This window comes from Heteronotia binoei, chromosome 10 (assembly GCF_032191835.1).
Source record: "Heteronotia binoei isolate CCM8104 ecotype False Entrance Well chromosome 10, APGP_CSIRO_Hbin_v1, whole genome shotgun sequence".
Taxonomy (NCBI): domain Eukaryota; kingdom Metazoa; phylum Chordata; class Lepidosauria; order Squamata; family Gekkonidae; genus Heteronotia; species Heteronotia binoei.
The window spans coordinates 65,396,522-65,417,996 of NC_083232.1; the positions used below are offsets into that span (position 1 = coordinate 65,396,522).

At 40.4% G+C, this 21,475-nt stretch overlaps 1 protein-coding gene across 1 annotated transcript in view; it reads right to left on the bottom strand.

Annotated features, from left to right (window-relative positions):
- Window positions 1-10,781: 10,781 nt before the first annotated feature.
- NEK10 (NIMA related kinase 10) overlaps window positions 10,782-21,475 on the bottom strand; it is a 117,137-nt gene continuing 106,443 nt past the window's right edge. Inside the window, exons 32-36 of the mRNA XM_060248807.1 lie at window positions 21,354-21,464; window positions 15,958-16,063; window positions 13,053-13,105; window positions 12,912-12,967; window positions 10,782-11,665 (exon numbers count right to left, since the gene is read on the bottom strand). Coding sequence (XP_060104790.1) covers window positions 11,617-11,665; window positions 12,912-12,967; window positions 13,053-13,105; window positions 15,958-16,063; window positions 21,354-21,464 — 375 coding nt within the window. The 3' untranslated portion in view covers window positions 10,782-11,616. The remainder of the gene's footprint in view (window positions 11,666-12,911; window positions 12,968-13,052; window positions 13,106-15,957; window positions 16,064-21,353; window positions 21,465-21,475) is intronic.

Consider the following 21,475-nt stretch of genomic DNA (forward strand, 5'->3'; position numbering starts at 1 on the left):
AAGAGGAGAATGATGTAAGTTGTTTTGGTTCCAATTGTGGAGAAAGACTCCTTTTTCTAATTAAAGCCTGCAGGGAGTGGGGAGGAGACAGAAAGCTGAACTCAGGGGCCCAATAAAGGTAGACTGATAGATGGCTGTAAAGGGGATAAGGTTGCCAACTCCAGATTGAGAAACTCCAGGAGATTTGAGGGGTGGAGCCTGGAGAAGGTGGGGTTTGAGGATGGATGGGACCTCAGACAGGTACAATGCCATACACGCCACCCTCCAAACCAGCCATTTCTGCCTGGAGAACCATTGTTGCCAATCTCCAGGTGAGGATTGGAGAGCACTCAGAATTACAGCTACTCTCCAGATGGCACATATCAGCTCCCCTGGAGAAAATGGCTGCATTGCAGGTTAGACTGTGTCATTATACAATGCTGAGGATGCTTCCTTCCTGCTTTGATCCACACCGTGGAGACAGACTGTACTTTTTCTAGGTAGAGGCTGCAGGGGTGGGGGAGGAGATAGAATGCTGAAGTCAGATCAATTCCCCTACAGAAAATGGCCATCTTGAGGTGCATACTCTATGGATACCATAACACAACCATGCCAGGCCAAAAAAACACAACAGAACACACCACAAGCACACACTGATACTAAACACTGCAAGGTTGAATGTGACAGGAAAAGGTGCAACAATGCACTGAAAACCTAAAGGAATGCTCAGCTTCAGCATTTGTGTGACCATCATCATGCCCACCTGAAACTCTCCCCCCATAATTATTCTTCTTTCTTTCCATTCTGGGCCTGTTTCAGGGCTTTGAGCCACCACAGATGCAGAAACACACACACTCATGCATGTGAGGGGACAGTTGGAAACTAACATCTGTTTCAGCTGCAGGGTGGGTGGAAAGACAGTGAAGGTGGGGAGGGGTGTGAGTGAATGCAAAGGGTTGAGAGTGGCTGGGAAGACAGTGAGGATGGAAACAGTAAGGGAGTGATGGCCAAGAGTTGAGGGGTGGAGGGGGAAGACAGCAAGGGTGAGCAAATGTCATGGGTGGGGGAAGTAGTGAAGTGCTAAGGAGCTGGGATAATTGACAAAGAGGTGGTTTGGGGTGGGTGAGAAGTTACGGGGTGGGGGTGGGGAGTGAATGCCTTCACTTGGATGGGTGGGAAGATAGCAAGGTGGCGGGGCACTTGTCCAGACCCTCTCTCTAGAGCCCATTATATTTTTCTTCACAACAGGCCATATTCCTAGTACTTAAATAAGCTAGTAGTGAGAATTTTTAATACAATAGTATGCAGAGCCACAGTCAGTTTGTAATTTATAGGGAACTTAGAAAAGCCTGAAGCAAAGATCAAGAGATCTTTTTGAAATGGAAATAAAAGCTTCACTAGAACACCATTTTCTCTATCAAGCACTGAAAACATTTTTTTTACCATATCAGTCAATAGATAGCACAGACTGTTATTTAATTAATGACCTTGTATAGGACCATTCCTATGCATGATAACTAGTAAGTAAATTTGCTGAGTTCAGTGGGGTTATTCTCAAGAAAGTATGCTCAGGATTATAGTCTTCAGTGTTTGACCCAGCAGCTTCTAGAGGTATGGAAGAAAGGCAAAAGTTGTCTCTCATGACAACTCTGAGTTAACCCAAATGGTTTTTAGACTGTATTTCAGAGATTAACCTATATCTATAGTTAGTAGATATTGGAGGACTGATTCACACAATCATTTAGGAGAAGGAACCACCATATCTCTTTGGTAATTTTGTAATAGAACTCAGAAGATACTCCCTTAGGCCACTAATATTCACCTTTTGAACATGATCAATCAAGTCTGATTAAGTTACCCAACAAAAAACAATTTCATGGATGCACAGTAATTTATATCTATGAATCAAAACTTTAAGTATCCATTAATATGCACTGAATCATACTACCCTGGATGTGAGGGAGATCTGGCTGCAACATCTGTCACCCCATTGATCACCAAGGTTGATTTGGCTGATCTGGTTGGCTAGGCAGGTGTCCCCTACCTCCCTCACTGCTCCATGTACATCCCTCCCAAAGCTGCATGCTTGGTGGAAGAGGACAACCATCCCAGATAGGAGTGTACCGTTCTTTGGTCAAGGGTATACGATAGCTGCACTCCCCTGCTAGAACCTCCAAACAAGATCAAGGTCCATTTGTAGGAATCAGTATGACCACCCCAGCCCCCTACGATTACATTCTTATCCAGTCCTTCTTCCAGAGAGTTTAGGATGACATACACAATTCTCCCTTCCCAGTGAAGTAGTTAAGGATGAAAAAGAGGGACTGCTCCAAGGTTGTCACGTGAGGTGCATGGTTGAGTGGGAAGCTAAACCAGATCCCATCAGTCCCATAATCACTTCACCAAATATTCCAACAGTTTAAACTAGACAGCAAATATCCACAAAGAGAAATATTTTCTTGTCTACCACAATGAACACAGAATCTAGATGTGCATGCTGTCTAGCCATCATGTTTTTCAGGATTTTGTATCTTGGTGTCACTTATATATTACAGTAATAGGCTGCAGTTGTTCCAAAGTAGAAATTCCTCCCCTTCGGATGGCCTCTTCCTGTCATGCGTATGGAATCTTTGTATTCTATATCCATTAATTATATATAATCACAATTTGACACACTTTAAAAAAATCAGTTGTAAACAACATTGATATAATAAGTTTGCAAGCCTTTAATAACAATCTGTTTTAATAGGTGAAGCTTCAGCCTGCAGCAAAAGCCTTCTTTTGGTAGTGTAGTGCATACGCAAATGACTTTAACATCTCTTTATCCAGTTTCAGCAGACATACTGTTTGCTAGAACCCATTCATAAAAGACCCAAATTATGTTCTGTTAATGAAATTTTGTCTTCGATAGGTTAAGCAAAATTTACAGGCTGTCACTCGCAAAACCTGGTTTTGCCAATTAGGATCGTATTACTTCCCTATTAATATTGGTTAGTCCTCGACACTAATAAAACTCATTTGTAATTCAGTCCTTGAAATGTGGTCAGGATGATGGCAACTTTCAGTAAGAAACTGGCAAACCCTGAGTCTCAGCTTAATCTCTTTCAAATAAGAAACAAAATAGTAAATTATTACTTAATGTTTGAAGGTGAAAGGAGGAAGGTGGTATCATTTGAAGAAGGGACTTACTAGCCTATTCCGTTCACTTAGTTTAGCCAGGCAGAAACACTCTTTGCCATAACCATTAATAACTTTCTTACCTTATCCATATAAGCAAAATGTGTTTTTGATTTTTCTACCATGCTTATTACCGACGTTGGCCGCCTCAACCAACTCTAATTAGAAATATAAAGACCAGAGATCACAAAATCATAGAGTTGGGAGGGACTTCCAGGGTCATGTAGTCCAACTCCCTGCACAATGCAGGAAATTCACAAATACCACCCCCCCCACACACACACACATCCCCAGTGACCCTTGCTCCATGCCCAAAAAATGGCAAAACCCTCCAGGACCCCTTACCTGGAGAATTGCTGGCTGACCCCAAAGTGGCAATCAGCATTTCCCTGGGCGTGTAAGAAAGGCCTACAAGAACTAAGCACTGATGCAACCCTTCCTGCCCTCATCATGATCTGCCTAATTCACAGAATTAGCATTGCTGTCAGATGGCCATCTAGCCTCTGCTTAAAAACCTCCAAAGGAGGAGAGCCCACTACCTCCTGAGGAAGCCTGTTCCACTAAGGCAGGGGTGGCCAACAGTAGCTCTCCAGATGTTTTTTGCCTACAACTCCCATCAGCCCCAGTCATCAGCCATGCTAGCTTGGGCTGATGGAAGTTGTAAGCAAAAAACATCTGGAGAGCTATCGTTGGCCACCCCTGCACTAAGGAACCACAGGAAGTTCTTCCTCATGTTCAGATGGAAACTCTTGATTTAATTTTAACCTGTTGGTTCTGGTCCAACCTTCTGGAGCACAGAAAACAATTCTGCACAATCCTCTATATGACAGCCCTTCAAATACTTGCTGATGGTGATCATATCACAGCCACCTCCTCTCCAGGCTAAACATACCCAGCTCCTTCAAGTTTTCCTCATAGGACCTGGTCTCCAGAGCTCTCACCATCTTGATTGCCCTCCTCTGGACACATTCCAGCTTGTCTATATTCTTCATCAATTGTGGTGCCCCAAACTGAATACTCTGAATGTGATCTGGACACTATTTTTCATATTTTTTGCATTTGCCTTTTTAGCCACCACATCACACTCACATGTTCAGTGTAGGTCACCTAAGACCCTTAGATTCTTTTTGCACATGCTACTGCCAAGACAACTCTCCCCATCCTATAATTATGCATTTTTCCTACCTAATGCAAAACTTTACATTTATCCATGTTAAAATTCATTTTAATTGTTTTAGCCTAGTTTTCCAACCTGTCAAGATCATCCTATATCCAGACTCTTATCTTCTACTGTATTTGCAACCCCTCCCAATTAGTATCATCTGCAAATGTAATAATCATTCCCTCTATGATGTGGTGAATCGCTCTGAGCTGGCCCGAACTGAGCTCTAGAAGGTTGAACTTTCTTAACAAATATAAGCACATTAGTCAGATTATTCCAAGTATGATTCCAAGCTTGGAATGCCCTGCAAAAACATTCTGTGCTCCTCCTTCCCCATCTCTGTCCCTTTCACCTACTACTGCAGCCACTAGGCTGCAGAACTAGGCTGATGGTGGTAATGGCTGGCAGAAAAGCAAGTGGCTGACAGCTGGGCTGCTGCATTCAATGGGTGGGTAGGCAGATAATCTTTCTTCCCCATCTACCTATCACCTGCATTGATGCACTGAATAATTTCAGTCAGTGCTTTTTTTTTTAGCAGGAACGCACAGGAAGGCAGTTCTGGCTGGCTTGGCATCAGAGGGTGTGGCCTAATATGCAAATGAGTTCCTGCTGGGCTTTCCACAAAAAACCTTTTGTGGAACAATGGTTATGTCAGGGGGTGTGGCCTAATATACAAATGAGTTCCTGCTGGGCTCCCCCCCAAAAAATCCCTGATTTCAGTAGTGTCTCTGGACTGTACCTTGGTGCACCATAGGAAATTGAGTCCCCAGAGACCCCTTGATATTAGCATCAGGGATCCTGAGAAATAACATCTCACAGATTGCACCATGCTGCCATGAAAGACAGTAGTGGAGGAGCACTATCCCATCTATGGCACTTCCTTTCACACTTTAAATGCAAGAGAATGAGGATACAAACCTCTGGGCTAGTATAGTGTATCGTACCATTTGTGTCTAAAGCTGACAAATGTATTTATTTACTTTAGATTTATACGTTGCCCACTTTGCGAACGGACTCTGGGTGGCTACCAATCATAGTAAAACAACATAAATACAATTATAAAAAATAAAACACATATAAACAATTTTAAACTACATTATTAGGTGCTACAAAAATATTTCATAACAAAGGCGGCTTCTCCATATCTCACCTCTCTGTTCCTTATATTACTCTATTAGTGGTCTTGCAGATGATATTGTTCAGTGACATAACTTTGCATGTTCTTTCGCATGAACAAAAAATGCAAGTAGAAAACTAGCACAACAGGAGAAAAGGTTTGTCCCATCTCTTTGCTTGGTTTGCTGATTGTCTATCTGCAGGGAGCTTTTAAATAGGGGAGCATTTCAAAGGTGACACACTTTGCTGCTACTGGATAAAACAGCACATACTACAAAGCAGCTGTCATACTAAAATCAGGGAACCACTCAGTAGAGCTAAGAGCCAGTTTGGTGTGGTGGTTAAGTGCTTGGACTCTTATCTGGGAGAACCAGGTTTAATTCCTCAGTCCTCCACTTGCAGCTGCTGGAATGGCCTTGGATTGGCCATAGCTCTCTTAGGAGTTGTCCTTGAAAGGGCAGCTGCTGTAAGAGCTCTCTCAGCCCCACCCATTTCACAGAGTGTCTGTTGTGGGGAAAGAAGATAAAGGAGATTGTAAGCCACTCTGAGTCTCTGATTCAGAGAGAAGGGTAGGGTATAAATCTGCAATTCTTCTTCCTCCTCCTCCTCTTCTTCAATCTGATTCTCTGGAACATGGCCCCATAAGACCGTCAACCCTTTGGATGTAGAAACTTTTTGTGCGGCCACAGTCTGACTATAGGGATTGCTTGCCTGCAGCCTCATTTATTCTACTCATGGTACTAGGCATGTGAAGAGATGGGCACAAAACTGTGATGAATTTTGGCTGGTTTGTGGTTTGCAAACTGAAGTTCATGGCAGATCAACCAGCACAAACTTTCAAACGGTTCATGAATGAATAAATTTCCAGACAAATTGTCTCCGCTTAATCAAAATGTTTACCAAATTTCAGCACAAAAGGAAGGGGCCGAATTCTCCAGCCTTGGAAATACCAATAGGGGTGAAGTTTCCCTGTGAGTTTGGTGTCACTGGCTTGTTCCTAAACCGTTCCATAGACTCCTGTAACTGTAGCTGTCTTTTCCAGAGACACCACTGGGGAGACCTCTTTTGGAGGTCCATAACTGGGACCCCACAAAGAGATTGTGGAAGAGTGGGCAGTAGGGTGAGGTTCCCTGTGCATTTGGTGTATGTAGCACGTAGGGGGTCCATTCTGTACATTTTTGAACCTGCATCTGACATTTCCTCCAAAAGCACTTTCCTGGGTGCTTCTTTGGGAGGGAATAACTTGGACTTCTTAAGGCCAATCTGCACATAACTTGGAAGGCATGTAGAGTAGCATCAGGATGAGGTCCCCTATGTTTGATGTCTCTTTCTCTTGTTTTGAGCATGACATGCAGTTGCTGAAAACAGAAAATACACACCATGTGTAATTCATTTTTTAGTCTACAAAAGTCAACTGGGGAACTGAAATGGAAAATTCTCCACATTCGTGCACCTTGTTTGGATGAACAAAATACTGAGGCAGTCATTGTTTCCTGTACCCAAAATCAATTCCAGTTTTGTCCTTTGGAAAATGAAATACTATTGCAAAATAATTTTCGTCTACTCTTCCAGTTTTTAAACAGATTTGTGTATTTAATGAGTACCAACATATTCTGAAGACACAACATTTTGAAGTGCTATAAGTCAATTCAAACATTAGTCTAGTAGTCAGTGCTGGGCAGGGAGCCTTGCCTTTCTGCCATTGTTCACTCAGGTCCAGGGACTCCTTGCCTACACAGAACTCATGTGCTCACAGTGCCCTCCACATTCATATCAATGCCATGGATAGCTCTGTATACATTGTACTGAATATGAGGATCAGATCCTGCCTTAAGTGAATCAGGGAAACCATGTACCTGGAGTTCCATGTGAATTTTGGGTCAGCCTCATTTGTTTTCGGGCCTGAGGTCTCATGAAACTGCTTCCCAAGAGAAAACAAGGGTAATAAGATCAAGTAAAGAGACTACATATACTGACAGAATGTTATAAGTCATACAGTGCCAAAGAGTGAGCATGCTTTGTTCTTGACGTTCATTTCCCATCAAGCAGAGGAGAAGAAAATGCAGCATGCATACTATGTTTTTTAAAAGTTAAGCTTAAAAATCCAACACAGAATTAACTTTGCTGAAAATGTCTATATCTGTGTCACAAGGAACTATTAAACCATGACTAAGATGACTGTGCAGAAAACCAGCAGCAGGGTCACTTCAAGGCCACATGTTCACCACCACGATCCTCCCAAGAGTGGCATCACACATGGAAAAACTATAATGGGAACCATGCTGCAGATAGATATATGCTGCAAATACTCTCTCGTCTCTCCCAGAATACTCAGAAGCTGCGCGCTTGCACTCGCTCTCTCTCTCTCACACATACACACTTCAGATCTCTCCCCAACAATCATCTTATTTGGTGAAGCATTTAACTTGTCCCTAACTATAAATGTATTTTTCCCCATTCAGCAATCTCTTGCTCCTCTTCCCTTCCCTATGCTTCTTCTCTCCTTCTGGCCTATGATCACCCAGCCTCCATGGCAGCAGGAAACTGAACTTGGGTCTCCCTGTTCCTAGTCAGGCACTTTAACTACTACACCACACTGGTTCACAAAAAGAAAGGGCAATGTATATATGATTGAAGATAATTGCCTCTATGAGGCTTGAGTACCAGGAAACGGTACTTGGGGAATGGTCTTGCAAAGTGCCTATCAGGACTGAATGAGGTGAGCTTGCAGACAGCTTTTAGCATAAAAGGAAAACACAGTTCTGATGCTGGAAGGGGCAGAGAGAGAAGCAGAGAGTCACCTTGGAGGATACAAGGCTAGCAGTTCTCTAGGAGTGCCTCTCTGCCGTAAGTCCTCCTCAGTCCTTTCTTTCCTCAAAAGGGAATCAACCTAGGTAAGTCCTATACTATAACTTCCTACCACTTGGAGAAATGGGATTGCGTTTCCTGGAGAGAAGTCAGCTAGTGAGAGTGAGCCAGACTAGAGAATAAGATACTATAAATGCATGTTATATGTTTTCTTATCTGCCTGAAATTTGCCAAGAACTACCCCTTGGGTGAAATCTAATCCCCGAAAACTGCATCCCAATTGGATAGAAAGCATTATAGTTTAATTATATGGCCATGAAACCAAAGGGGAGAAAAACCAAATTAATACAATAATGAACTACACAAAAATGAATAACATTTTAAAAACAAGATGGAAAAAGGAAATCATTATTTCTAGAGGGACAAAGGGTATAAAGGTTGCATTTTGCATTAAGGTTGCCAATTGCCCAGTGGGGGAGGGCAATATCCCTTGTTTTTGCTGGCTCCTGCCCACTGCTGGTCAATTGACTAGCATGAAGGAATTCCACCACCCCCCTTCCTCCCAAACAGCAAACATTGCACACAATGTGCCTGCGTTGTCCAGAAGTGACATCGGCATTTCAGTGACATTGGGAAGCGATGCTCTGGTTTTTGAGCAAAACTTTATGGCAGGAGTGGCCAACGGTAGCTCTCCAGATGTTTTTTGCTTACAACTCCCATCAGCCCCAGCCATTGGCCAAGCTGGCTGAGGCTGATGGGAGTTGTAGGCAAAAAACATCTGGAAAGCTACCATTGGCCACCCCTGCTCTATGGTTTGAAGTGATTTTGCCACAGAGTTTTGCCCAAAAAATGGAGCATCACCCCTGACATCACTGTTTGAGGGGGAATGGGGGGTAATGTTACTTCCTGATCTTAGAACTCCCCCTGCCTGTGGATGATCCAGATCTGGCAACCCTATTTTGTCTGTTCCCTATCAGCCGTAAGGCAACTGCATATAGAAGTAATTAGGACATGCCAGAATGCAAATACAAAGCAACAGTCTGTGGGCAAAACTATCAGAAATAGTTTATGGCTTAGGCAGACACCTCCTCACTCTCTCCTCCCTTCACCAGTTAATACTCTAAATCAAAGCCATTACAAATGTAAATTTGCCTTCTCTCCTGTGATTGTGATGTCTACTGTTCTAAAAATAGTAAGGCGCTATGATTGCTTTGAAATTCCCAAGATGATAAAAGCTGAGTTGTGAAGGTTGTCAGTATAATTACACACTCCTGTTGTGTTTTTTAAAAGTAATCAGTGTACTTTATTATTTGCAATTTTAAAAATGTGTAATCACACTTGGAAATGGATCCTATTTCACAAGGCACTACAGATGGTACTTTAAAAGCCAAAATAATTATACAGGCCTTTGGTCTATGGTTTTTAGTGACAAAATAAATGGGAATTGAAATTATACACATGTAAAGGCTACTAATGCCACTGAGGTATAAGCAGCAGGACAAAGCAGAGTTTTGTGGAATTTATGGTATGTCATATAGGTTACGCAGAGATGATAGAACAAACCATGCTGCAGTAATATAATATAATATAAGACAGAAAGAAACAAAGACATTTCTGTGTCAGTTTCACCGGAGTTGGAAGGACTGTCATAAAGAAATGTGTATTCACACAATTACTATTGCTTGCAGGAAGCCCTGTGTGCGAGAGCATCCTCCAGAACTATTTTTGTTCTCATAGGAAGTGCCCTGGCTTATTGCTCTTTGGCTGAACTGTCTGCTATCTATGAACTGTTTCATACTTTAGGCAGGTGCTCAGATCCAGCAGTGTAGGCCATGGTCAACAAGTATAAAGGGGAGAGGTGCACACATTAAATACAAATCTGGGGACCTGGCCAACTGTTGTTCCTGGCAGCTGCCCCCACAGCATTTGAGGATGTGCTTCTTCCATTCAGACTTTCTGATCTTAAACGCAGCTAACATGGCTGAACATCAGTATAAGGTTCCTTCATAAAATATGAAGTTCTAAAATACTTCACCAACAAAGATGTCTTGCATGGCACCATGGCAGTGCTACTGTCTAGATCTCAAATGGTTCTTTCACCCCCAAACTAATCATATATTAGCTCCTTACAATGTGAATGTTTCCTTTTTGCTCAGCAATCTTTGTTTCCGCCTGAAGTAATCTGCACAGTTTATTATGAAATTAAATTGTGCATTACTAATGAGCTGTCTGGTATTTTTGGTGTATTTGTACTGCAGAAACAATGTTTGTGTATATATTTTCCACACCATCTCCTTTACATATCCAAAAACTCATAAGCTCTGGACTCAAAACTTCATAAGCAACCAATAAGATAAGAATATTAAAAACAACAATCAGTTGGATCTGGGAATATTCTATCAAATTTGTTATGATTCTCTGTAAGGGATATGCCAAAGAACTATACATGTATTCGATATTTATTGTAGCTGATATTTCTGAACAGATGGCTAAATAGAAAAAAGTCATAGCAGCAATAAATCAAGAGTATGCATTCCTATTTTTGTATTGTCCAGATACATGTTTATATCTTTCCAAAGTGCATTAAGTGCTACAAACAGTTACATTTAGATATTTATTCCCTTCTGTAGATGTGTGTACACATAAAACTTTGCATATGTTTTGTACACATCAGAAGTTTCATATACACATATAGACACACTAACGTTTATCCATTTATAGAATCTATACATGTTCTGAATTTCAATTCTGACATTTAACAATTATTCTTAGATGCTGTGCAAGTTGTAAATACTGTCTAATGCCCCGTCCCTGCAATAGAAACCCAAAATATCCCAAAGGTCGCCATATATCTAAGGTAATTTAAATAGCTTGTTCTTCAAATGATTTCCTGGCGATTTTTAATTCTGATATAGCAAAGGCACTGTCTTCCCTTTGAGACTTTCCGATTTTCTTCTTTATAAAAAATAAACATTCTTATTATAAAACTCTGATATAGGCAAATCTATAAACCATAAAATATATTTCCAGCAATCCTGGGTATTTAACAATCCATTCTTCATTATATAAAATAGCAAGAGTTCTTTGGGGAGTACTGGGTTGTATGCTTAATGTACGAACAAGGAAGAATTTTGCACGCACAATATCCTCCTGCCAGACAAAAAATATGCTGCAAAGAGCTCCTGCTGAAGTTGCGTACTGCAGTGGCACTGCATGGAGGACTCTTTGAAACCTATCTCACATTTCTGAATGCTTCCCCCTCCTTATGCGTTAAGCAGAGTACATCCCTTTGGCAATGAGATAATAAAAACCTGAAGTCAAGTAAGTTAAGACCTCATTAGAAAATATGCCACTCTAGTCAGAATTTCAGATGCTCATCTTCTGGATGGATAATTCCTTGCTCCCCATGGATAATATTGATACCTAAAAAAGATTTAAAAGTGGTAAGTGTTTTACTGAATGAGAACTTCTGTAGCAATTTCAGGCACAGAATAAGACTGAATCTTTGTGCTATCAAACAGATGTCCAATGGAGATACTAGCAAAGTCAGCAAGAAAAAAGGACTGGTGAAAAGAATAAAATCTGCATCCTTTAGGATTTGGATTGTTTTTACATTCAGAACTTGACAAATGAAACACCAACTTGAGTTCTGAAAACTGAACAACAACCCAACCTGGACTTCTTTGTATAACTACCACTGAAATTACTAAGGAAGGTTGGTGACTAGTACCTCTAGAAGCCAACCTGTTTTTTTTAATAAAGGAATCTATACTTTTGATTGTCAGCCTTGACAACTTCTGGTTAAAAATAAGCATCATGAAACTACAAAAATCCAAGGAAGGTGATACTTATGAGATGTTTTGTCCCTTACAGAAAAGTAGCTTTCTGGTTTGTGTAAATCTGATTGGGGCAAATGTTTGATTTTAGGATGAAATGGCAATTTGGATGCCTGAGTATCTGTTCTTTATCTTTTCCTTTTGTCACGTGAGTAGAATCTCATTTAAACCAATTGAATAGGGCACACCCAACCTCTCCTTTACATAAATGTAGTCCAGTCACCTTAGAGGAAAAACTGAAACAACAGCATTCAAGATGGGGGGAGCTGGGAGAACAGCGGCAGATTTCAAGGCAGCTGCTGAATTATATATAGGGTGTTGGGCAGGGTTTTCCTCCTCAAAGAGTGAATGCTTCCTTTCAGCTGTTTCTAAATTTTACACGTACATAATCTCACTTTCTTATGCTAGATCTCTTTACAGTTTTGCTTTTTGTGTTACATCAAATATCAGCTAGACTAGTTCTCAGTCCCAGTGTATTTTTCCACCATCAGCATTTGTTTTTCACGAAAGGCTTTTGTAACAAGCCCATGGCATCAACGTGAATACGCTGAAGGTGTCTTTCATTTCAAAAATGCTTCTGCTGGAGGGGGGGATAGAATGAGCAGAAATTGCCACTAAGAATGTGCTGTTTTTGTTAGAATGTAGCAGCTGTGACCATCAAAACTACTGGCAAAAATATGCAACATCACTTTTATTCCAGTGCATGCCTACATACTATAAAACCATGTGTTAAATTAGAACAGAAACAGAAAGCCATAGCTACAAAGCAGAATACAAATTTGCATTATCTAGCATGCCATAATTTAGCCTTTTGAAATGAAATCCAAATTTACCTATTTGAAGTGAAATTGTAATACCCGCATTCCTCCAGTACCTCTTCAATCATTGTCTAGAAAGTGAAAGGATGTCGTTTCAGTAGATGTTAATACTGACATGCATTAACAAAACTGGTGAAAATAATGGTAACATCTGACCTGCATCTGTTCATATGTTATTCCTTCATCCACATCAAAAGTGCTAGGAAGACCTATGAGTAAGTTATATACAGATAATTTATATCAGGATAATGCTGGATAACTGGTTTCTATAAACCAAATCACTTTAGACCATTTCTCTTAAATGGAAAAAAATAAGGTTTGTTAGTGGTCCTTCCCTTGGTTAGGATACAATCAGTTACTGCCTGGCTTCAGGCCTTTTCAGCTGCTGCCCCATTCTTTTGGAACAGCCTCACAGAGTAAGCAAAGCATGCATCTACTCTAATGGCTCACCAACAAGGATGTAAAAATGGAGCTTTATTTATTATAAAAGTGTTTGTTTATGGTGTAGATGATATTTGTGTAGTTACTGCCTTGGGTTCTGACTGAGGTAGGAGAAAGATTAGCTGTAATGCATAAAATGGGTTAATCACTGATTCTTAGATCAGTGGGGGAAAACAGCACTTGCAACTTCCAGAAGCAGACAGTGAACTAATGGGAGCTACAATTAAAGACAATTAGCAGGAGGATCTGTAGCCTTCATCAGCTTCCATCTAAAGTTTGTCAACCTGATCCAAATACATGTGAACTATGTGGTTTCCCAAGCAATACTCTCTCTAAGCTATGGAGTCTTGTGAGCAAAAATTCTACTTCATGAGCTACTGGCATTATGAGCTTCTTGAGCTTCTGGCAAATGCTCTGGGGCCATTTTTTTCCTGAGCTTACAACTTTCTATTAAACTAACGCTGTTGAAAGATCTTCCCATCCTTGATAGAAACAAATGGATCCAGTGTTTCCAGAGACTCACAATCTGAATGCCTTAGTCCAGGGGTGGCCAACAGTAGCTCTCCAGATGTTTTTTGCCTACAACTTCCATCAGCCCCAGCCATTGGCCATGCTGGCTAGCGCTGATGGGAGTTGTAGGCAAAAAAAACATCTGGAGAGCTACCATTGGCCACCCCTGCTTAGTCATGTTATCAAAGCTTGCTTCTCTAATAGTATCAGGTTATTCAACTGTCTCTTTAAAAATTAATTAAGACTAAACAGGCATTACTGGAAGCCTTTAACAGCCATTAGAGGCAATTTAGGATTTTTTCAAGGGTGTTTGTTTCTTTGTTTGGGAAAGAAAAAGCAGCCAAGCTAAAAGGGCACAAAAAGCACTCCGCATGCTTTAACAGGAAGATCCATCCCTTTCTGTTACATCACAGTTCCAACCCAGAAATCTGTTCTGGACTTGGGAGGTCCAGTGACTGCCTACTAGTTCTATAGTCATTCTAGCTTTCCAATTCATTCAAATAAAGGAAACATTTTTAAGCAAGTGGATTAGTTCCCTCTATTTCAATTAAAGCGAAGCCCTGAAGGCACAAAGACAGGGCTTTCTTTTAGCAGGAACACACAGGAATGCAGTTCTGGCTGGCTTGGTATCAGGGGGTGTGGCCTAAAACGCAAATGAGTTCAAACTGGGCTTTTTCTACAAAAAAGCCCAATGTGAACAATGGTGATGTCAAGGAGTCTGGCCTAATATGTAAATGAGTTCCTGCTGGGCTTTTTCCTACCATATATTCCATTTTAATGTTCAATTATAAATATATATTGCATCATAAAAATGATCTTATTCCAATATCTGTTCAGACAATAGTAAGGTTCTTAGTTATTTATATATTTAGGGCTTTTTTTGTAGTAGGAACTCCTTTGCATATTAGGCCACACACCCCTGATGTAGCCAGTCCTCCTGGAGCTTACAGTAGGCCTGGTGCTAAGAGTCCTGTAAGCTCTTGGAGGATTGGCTACATCAGGGGGTATGGCCTAATATGCAAAGGAGTTCCTGCTACAAAAAAAGCCCTGGATATATTCCATGTCCAGTGCAATATCACACAGAAATGCCATCTCTGGCATGTGCTGTTTTAATTTGCCATTCTGCAACATATTGTGAATATATTGGAGCCTCTTTCAAAAGAGGAAAACAAACAGTTTAATTTCCATCTCACTTTTCATACTGGAATTACATATTTATTTGGAAATATTTACTTGAAAATATGAGCTCAGTTATATTTCCAAGTTTGCATGCTCAGAATTACTGGCTTATCATATCATTTAGTCTCTATTTTACTAACCATGACAATGATCCAGAGAGTCAACACACATATTCAAAGCCCTCCAAAACTAACATACTGCTATTTAGACTATCCATTCTATAAATCCATTTGGGGACTTGACTGAAAAGCTTTCTAAAGTAGATGACCAGTGAAAATCAGTGCCTTGGATTCCATCTGAAACTTCTGTGCAAACAAGATCATCTGTGCATGGAAACACGATTTCCCCTGCCTCCCTCCACAGCCCAAAATATTCCTTGAAATGCTAGGGGGAACCCCCAGGAGCAACAGGAGGGGCAAACTGAAGGCCAACCACAAGACACAAGAATTGGGAAGAGCGTGAGTTTGGACCTTTTCAACAGGATGCAATCTACTGTCTCTAAGTCACCTTGTAAAATTATTGTGCCAAATCCTCAAAGCACATTTTAAACATATGGCTTGGAGAAAGGAAGGCGCTTCTAAAAAGAAAACTCTAGCATAGGGTTAAACCCACCCACCCCCATTTGTAACTACCACTTTCCTCAACCATGGTCAGAATACACAAATGCCATCTGACCAGGTAATTAGAATCACCACATGGGACAGGTTTAAAGGACAACTCTATGATTAACTATTTTAATTCCACTTGCATAAAATGGACTTGAACACTGCTGCCTCAGGGATCTATAAACTGCTATTGCTAAATATTTACCTATCTACCACACTGTAACAATAGTAATATTATATAGTAATTTGTCTTTACTGGACCTTTCAAATGTCAACAGCATAAGCCAATGAAAAAAGTTGAAAGCCATGGTTTCTGCTGAACTTACCTGATCTGTCATCTGGGACAAACATGCTTCCACCTGAGTGAAGCAGTAAGTGACAATCTGTTGTAAAAAAGTTAGGCTCAATCAGCTCTGGAGAACCTTGAAGTAGCTGGAAAAGTCAAATATGAATATAAATTTTACTTCTTCCCCCCATAAGTATGATTGTAGATAGTGATTTAACAAACTCAAAACTCTTCAGAAGCTAGTTACATCAAGACTTACTCATAACAAAGACCCACAATTAAGTTCAAATCTTCTTCACAGGATGCAAACTAATTCTGCACATTCCTTATTATAATAATTTGCATTTTTTGCAAGGATGACAAGTACTTCTCTAATTGTATGTGGAACCACTTGAGGAATGGAGATCACAAGACGTGTGTGTGTGTGTATCTCCATGGAAGGAGAAACTCCTGAAGCTTCTAAACTAAGCCTTCCTACTACTAGCTGCCAACACACAATTGGGCTAAAAGCTTCCTAATGAAAGATCTTCATCAATTTATATTGCACTTGCATAGGGGGTAGGGAGAATTGCTCTTCTACTTGCTCAATCAAGCCAACCTGATTTGGGAAACACTGCTTTTTAATAAAATGACATCTTCTCATATAGAGATATAGAAAGGTTAAGAAACATCCTACTATATTCCTTTTCTAATGCCAATGCTGGATGAATAATACCAGTTCACAGATCATTGTATTCAGGAGCACATCGTATGCATGCTACTGAGTACAAGATTCTGACAGGTAAAACAGGTTACTGGTGTTTAGTTGGGCACTAGTAGAAATTGAAGAGAGAGCTCAAAAAGTCTAAGAGCTGATAAGTGCAAAACTGATTGCATACCTTTTATATTTATTCTACAACCCTTTTAATTCTGGAATTGTAATCCTAAATATACAGCTTGGGCACTAACAAAGACAAAGCAAACTGTATAACTACATTCCTAAGGACACTGTGAGCTCCAACCAAGGAAAAAGGAAATTACATCAAGAAAACTCCCAGAGACAATAGTTGGAACAAAACAGATCACAGCTTTATTGATTACAACATTCAGAACATTTGGTGCAGCACAGGGCAGGATCTCAGAATCGAGTGACCTGACTGTCGGTCAATGATACACATTCCAGAATGCCTACTGGGGAAAGCCAAGAGACAAGAAGGTCCCATAAAAGTACAAGCGCCTGCTAAGTGGAGTCAGACAACCTAAGCTGGGCATGCTGTGAAATGACTCAACTCCCAAGACCCTATAAGGGGGTCCCTATTGAAGGAGGCATGCATGCAGGTGCAGCCTCTCCCAAAATGGATCATGCCCCATGCCTAAAACCACCATAAAGCTGTGACAGGAAATAAAATGAATATAAAACAGAAATAACCAAACATTTAGGGGAAAAGGAAGGGAATATCCAAAGAGGTGAGAGGTCAACTGCCCAGCAGTAGGGTTTTAAGTAAGTCAGGGGTAGAGGCCAGGCAGAATGAACACTCATGCCAGTCTACCCCAGTCCAACCAAACAGGGGGTACAAAAGAGCCGGTGATTGGCTGGCAGCCAAGCAGATCGCCTCAGACACCTAAAGACACAGGACTGCTGCAATCTGGCTGGAGCCTACTGCGGTGGCCTTATTCCTTGCCAGGGAGCCCCAAAGCCCTATAGCTGCAAAGCAGCCACTGGTAAATTGGTGACTGCAGATTATTTTTAAAAGTTCTAATGGCAATTTACAAAACAGTCAGCAAAATGCAATCAGAACCAAATGCTAAATAATTAAATAGTTAAAAATATAAAGCAACATATACATTGTAATTTTGCAACATAGTTATCAGCATGAGCGGCATGGCAGACCACTGAGACATGTGTCTGCAATAAGTAGGTGCTCCAGTACATAAAATAATTCCAGTGAACGATCCTGAATGGAAGCAAAGGTTTTTTTTATTTCTGTTTATATCCCACCTGTCTCGCAAGTGGGCTCAGGGCAGGTCACAGCAGCAAATTATACAATCGTTTGAAAAAAATTAAGAAATAAGTATCATAGCAATAAAAACAGTAAAAACTGTAAAGGGTAGGAATTAACAGATTGCACGCTCAGCGATCCTAAGAGATGGAAAAAATTGGGCCACAGCCAAACTATAAAGGTCTTTCTAGTGGCAGCATAATATTAAAAAAAAAAAAAAACTGCAATAGGGATGTTGTGAGCCGCCTTGAGTCCGCTTGCGGAGAGGGCGGGATATAAATTGAATGTAATAAATAAATAAATAAACTGGTGGACGTCTTCATGTTACACCCTGGAGCTGCAAAGGAAGAAGCAAGAGCAAGGGTGGTGGTATGCTTGTGATGAAGCAGCAAGAACATCTTATAGGATGTTTGTGAAAGCCTATGAGATGGCAGTGAAGACTGTTAAGTTCTATGCAATCTCAATTGTGTCATGCCCAGCTTCATTATTTAGAACTATTTGGTCATTAACTACAGTGCCACAAGGGAATTGGCTATTGGCTGGGCTTGGTTCAGTGGTACAGGGCATCCAACAGTAGTCATGGCAGCCACCTAGGTCATTTCCTCAAACCATTTTGAGGAATGCCAGCAACAATCCTTGACTGGAAATCTTGTTAGCCTCCAAGAGGAGACAAACCTAATCGGTTCAGTTAAGTTGGATGGAATGAACAGCAAGTACAATTGTTTTTTAAAAGCTTATGTATTTTTAAATGCACGTGTACCCCAATGTTTTAAAACACTGTAATACTTCTTAAAAAAATAAATATAACATTAATAAGATCATTCTAAAGATTATTTAAGTATTAAATTGCCGTGTCTTAGAAATATGAAAGTGCTTTAAACCAAAGGATTAAAATTGAAGACAAAAACTGTAAGACACTTCTGGAAGGGAGGAACTTAATCGAAGAGGAGCTCTCTTTTTACCTATGGAACACAGCTGAACATAAAAGAAAGCTTTGATCTAGTGCTAGTCTCTTTACCGTCATTTAAAACTATATAAAGTTTGATTTTCACAAGAGCCTATGGATGGCAATAACTTCCCATAAATGAAATACTATTTGGCCTTAATGTGTATTTGACATGCACTGAAATCCACTGCCCTAGGACAACAGGGAAGGAAAACTACGTCTCCAATATAATGGACAGACATAGCATATGTTCGTAATGGTAAGTTTCAAAGTCTATATTTTCATCACAGTGGAGTGCTTAGCAGGACCCACTAACATTTGTGCAATTTTAGCCATTTTGATCCCTCCAGGGTGCTCAGTCCTTTTGAAGTTGTTTAGAAAAGTGACAACTGTCAGAGCAGATGAAATAAAGGAGAAATTTCTTATCCTCACAGTGACATTCAAGCAGGTGAACAGGTTTCAGCAAATTTAAATTGGGAGAAGGCTGTTATATTATACACTATCAACTTCAATTTGCAGTTCTGAGATATAGCCAGTATTATCATTTTAGTTATGACATTAAAAGTTCACAACTATGCTCTGAGCTGGCTTCAGTGTTACTTGGTGGTGGGAAGGGAGGAAGAGTACTTAACACAGTCAAGAATGGAAAGTGATGGAAGTCTACTTATTCTATGCTATGGATCACTTTCCTCTATGCCCTTCTACTAGGGCTGCATAGCAAAATTTTTGTTTCCATTAATTTTTAAACCAGTTGCCTCTAAACAAAAATGGAATTAATAATTAAAACAATGGCTGGGATACTAGTGCTCAGTGGAGTGGGTCCTGATTTAAAAGAGTGGGTGATTTGTGTTGATTGCTCCCTCTCATGATATCTCTCCACTACCCCTTTCATGCTGCTTATGTCCCTGTGCCCAGAAACAGCTTCAACAGGCTTCAACAGAAGGAGAGGGGGAAAAAAACAGGAGGAGGAAGGTGGGGAAGTCCTGTGTCTGCACACAGAAATCCTTCATCACAGGAATCCTTCAACACAGGATCCAACAATTAGCTAACCCATTGCATCTCCCTGTTAAGGGCAAAACAAATGACTTTCTCAATTATTTCTGCACTACCAATAATCTTCGTTGAAATGGAGTGAACATTTTGTACATGAAACTATCATGCCTCAAATGGCCTATTACTTCTTTCTATCAGATACTACATTTAATTTTTTCCCAAGGAAATTCTAGTGAATTTTCCAAATAAGTCATTTTTAAGTGATTGCTAGGTAAAAGTCATTTGACTGTATCCAAAATACCACTTTTAAGCAGATGAGATTTTTCATGAAGCTGGGAAGCAAAGGTCTTAAAATGGTTCTATAAGGCTATACCAAGATTATCCAGCATCAAAAGGTATTTGCATTCTTGTCAGTGGAAGAAAGAAGTTTGCGTTTAGAAGTCAAAGCTCTCCACCTTTCAAATTCTGACTAGATCTGCTTTTTCAAAATCACCCTTTACACTCTTCCTTGTTCCTCTACAAGGTCATCTATTTGTTACCCACAACAGAGATCTGTTTTAGTGAATGCTAAGGACCATTATTAGTCCAAGAACAATCAGATAAGCATTAATTCTATTCTAAAACGATTTACAACAAAAAATATTGCAATGGAAAAGATGGCTTAGGCTCAATGGGTCAGATCCAATGAACGGTGAAAGGAAAATGTTCACAGGATGGATCTAACCCATCTTTCTTCAGCCTTCTGAGGGCCCCAGCAGCTCTAAGATACTCCAGAACAAACATAATAGAATGGGGTGTAGTGTTGAGGGGAAGGCTGTGGCTTGGCAGAAATCACTTCCCTTTCCTCTTGGGAAAATAAAGGGAAACTAGAGCTTGCATAAGGACAGAGCAGGGCAATTTCTGCCAGTTTCCCTTCCGTCCTTCCTGTTCCATCCCAGTCTCTTCCCAAGGGTCCCCAAACCCCCAGGAGCAGCTTCATAATATGGTGGAATAAGAGGCTGCAGAAGGAAGGAGGGAGAGTTTGGTTTCATTGATTCAATCCACTCAGTTTATTCAGTTTATTATCCCCACCCCCATTCACAGTATTGAAACCATTCCATACTGTAAAACTCTGAAAATTCAGTGCTGATTTTGTTTTGGAATCCTTAGCTTCCTGATAATCCTTTTGTGTTTCAAAAGCATTATGACTTTGTGTTTCAATTAGTAGCAGCTGGCTGACTGTTCTTCTATTTCATGTATATCCCATAACGAAGGACAAAAGCAAAACCAACCCACAAACTTTAAATAAAGACACACATTCAAATTTAGGCAAAAATCATTTTCAAAACGACTCTCTTCATGGCTTTGGGAAAGTTGCTACCAGGTTCTACATAAATAAAAAAGCAGAATATTTAAATATGGAACATCTTACTTGATTTCTAAAAATACTGCCCCAGATCCCCTGTAAACAAGTAGCACTCATTTCAAATAACAGACAAAATCATGACCTGCCTGAAAATGATTGTCAGAATACTGCACCTTTTTAATTTCAGACTTCAAGTTACATGAATTGCTCTGTTGGCTGAAGAGGGATTTCTTGAATCTCTCAATGACTCTTCTTTTCAAGTTGCAATGCAAAGTTGGTGGAAGCTATTTGAGGG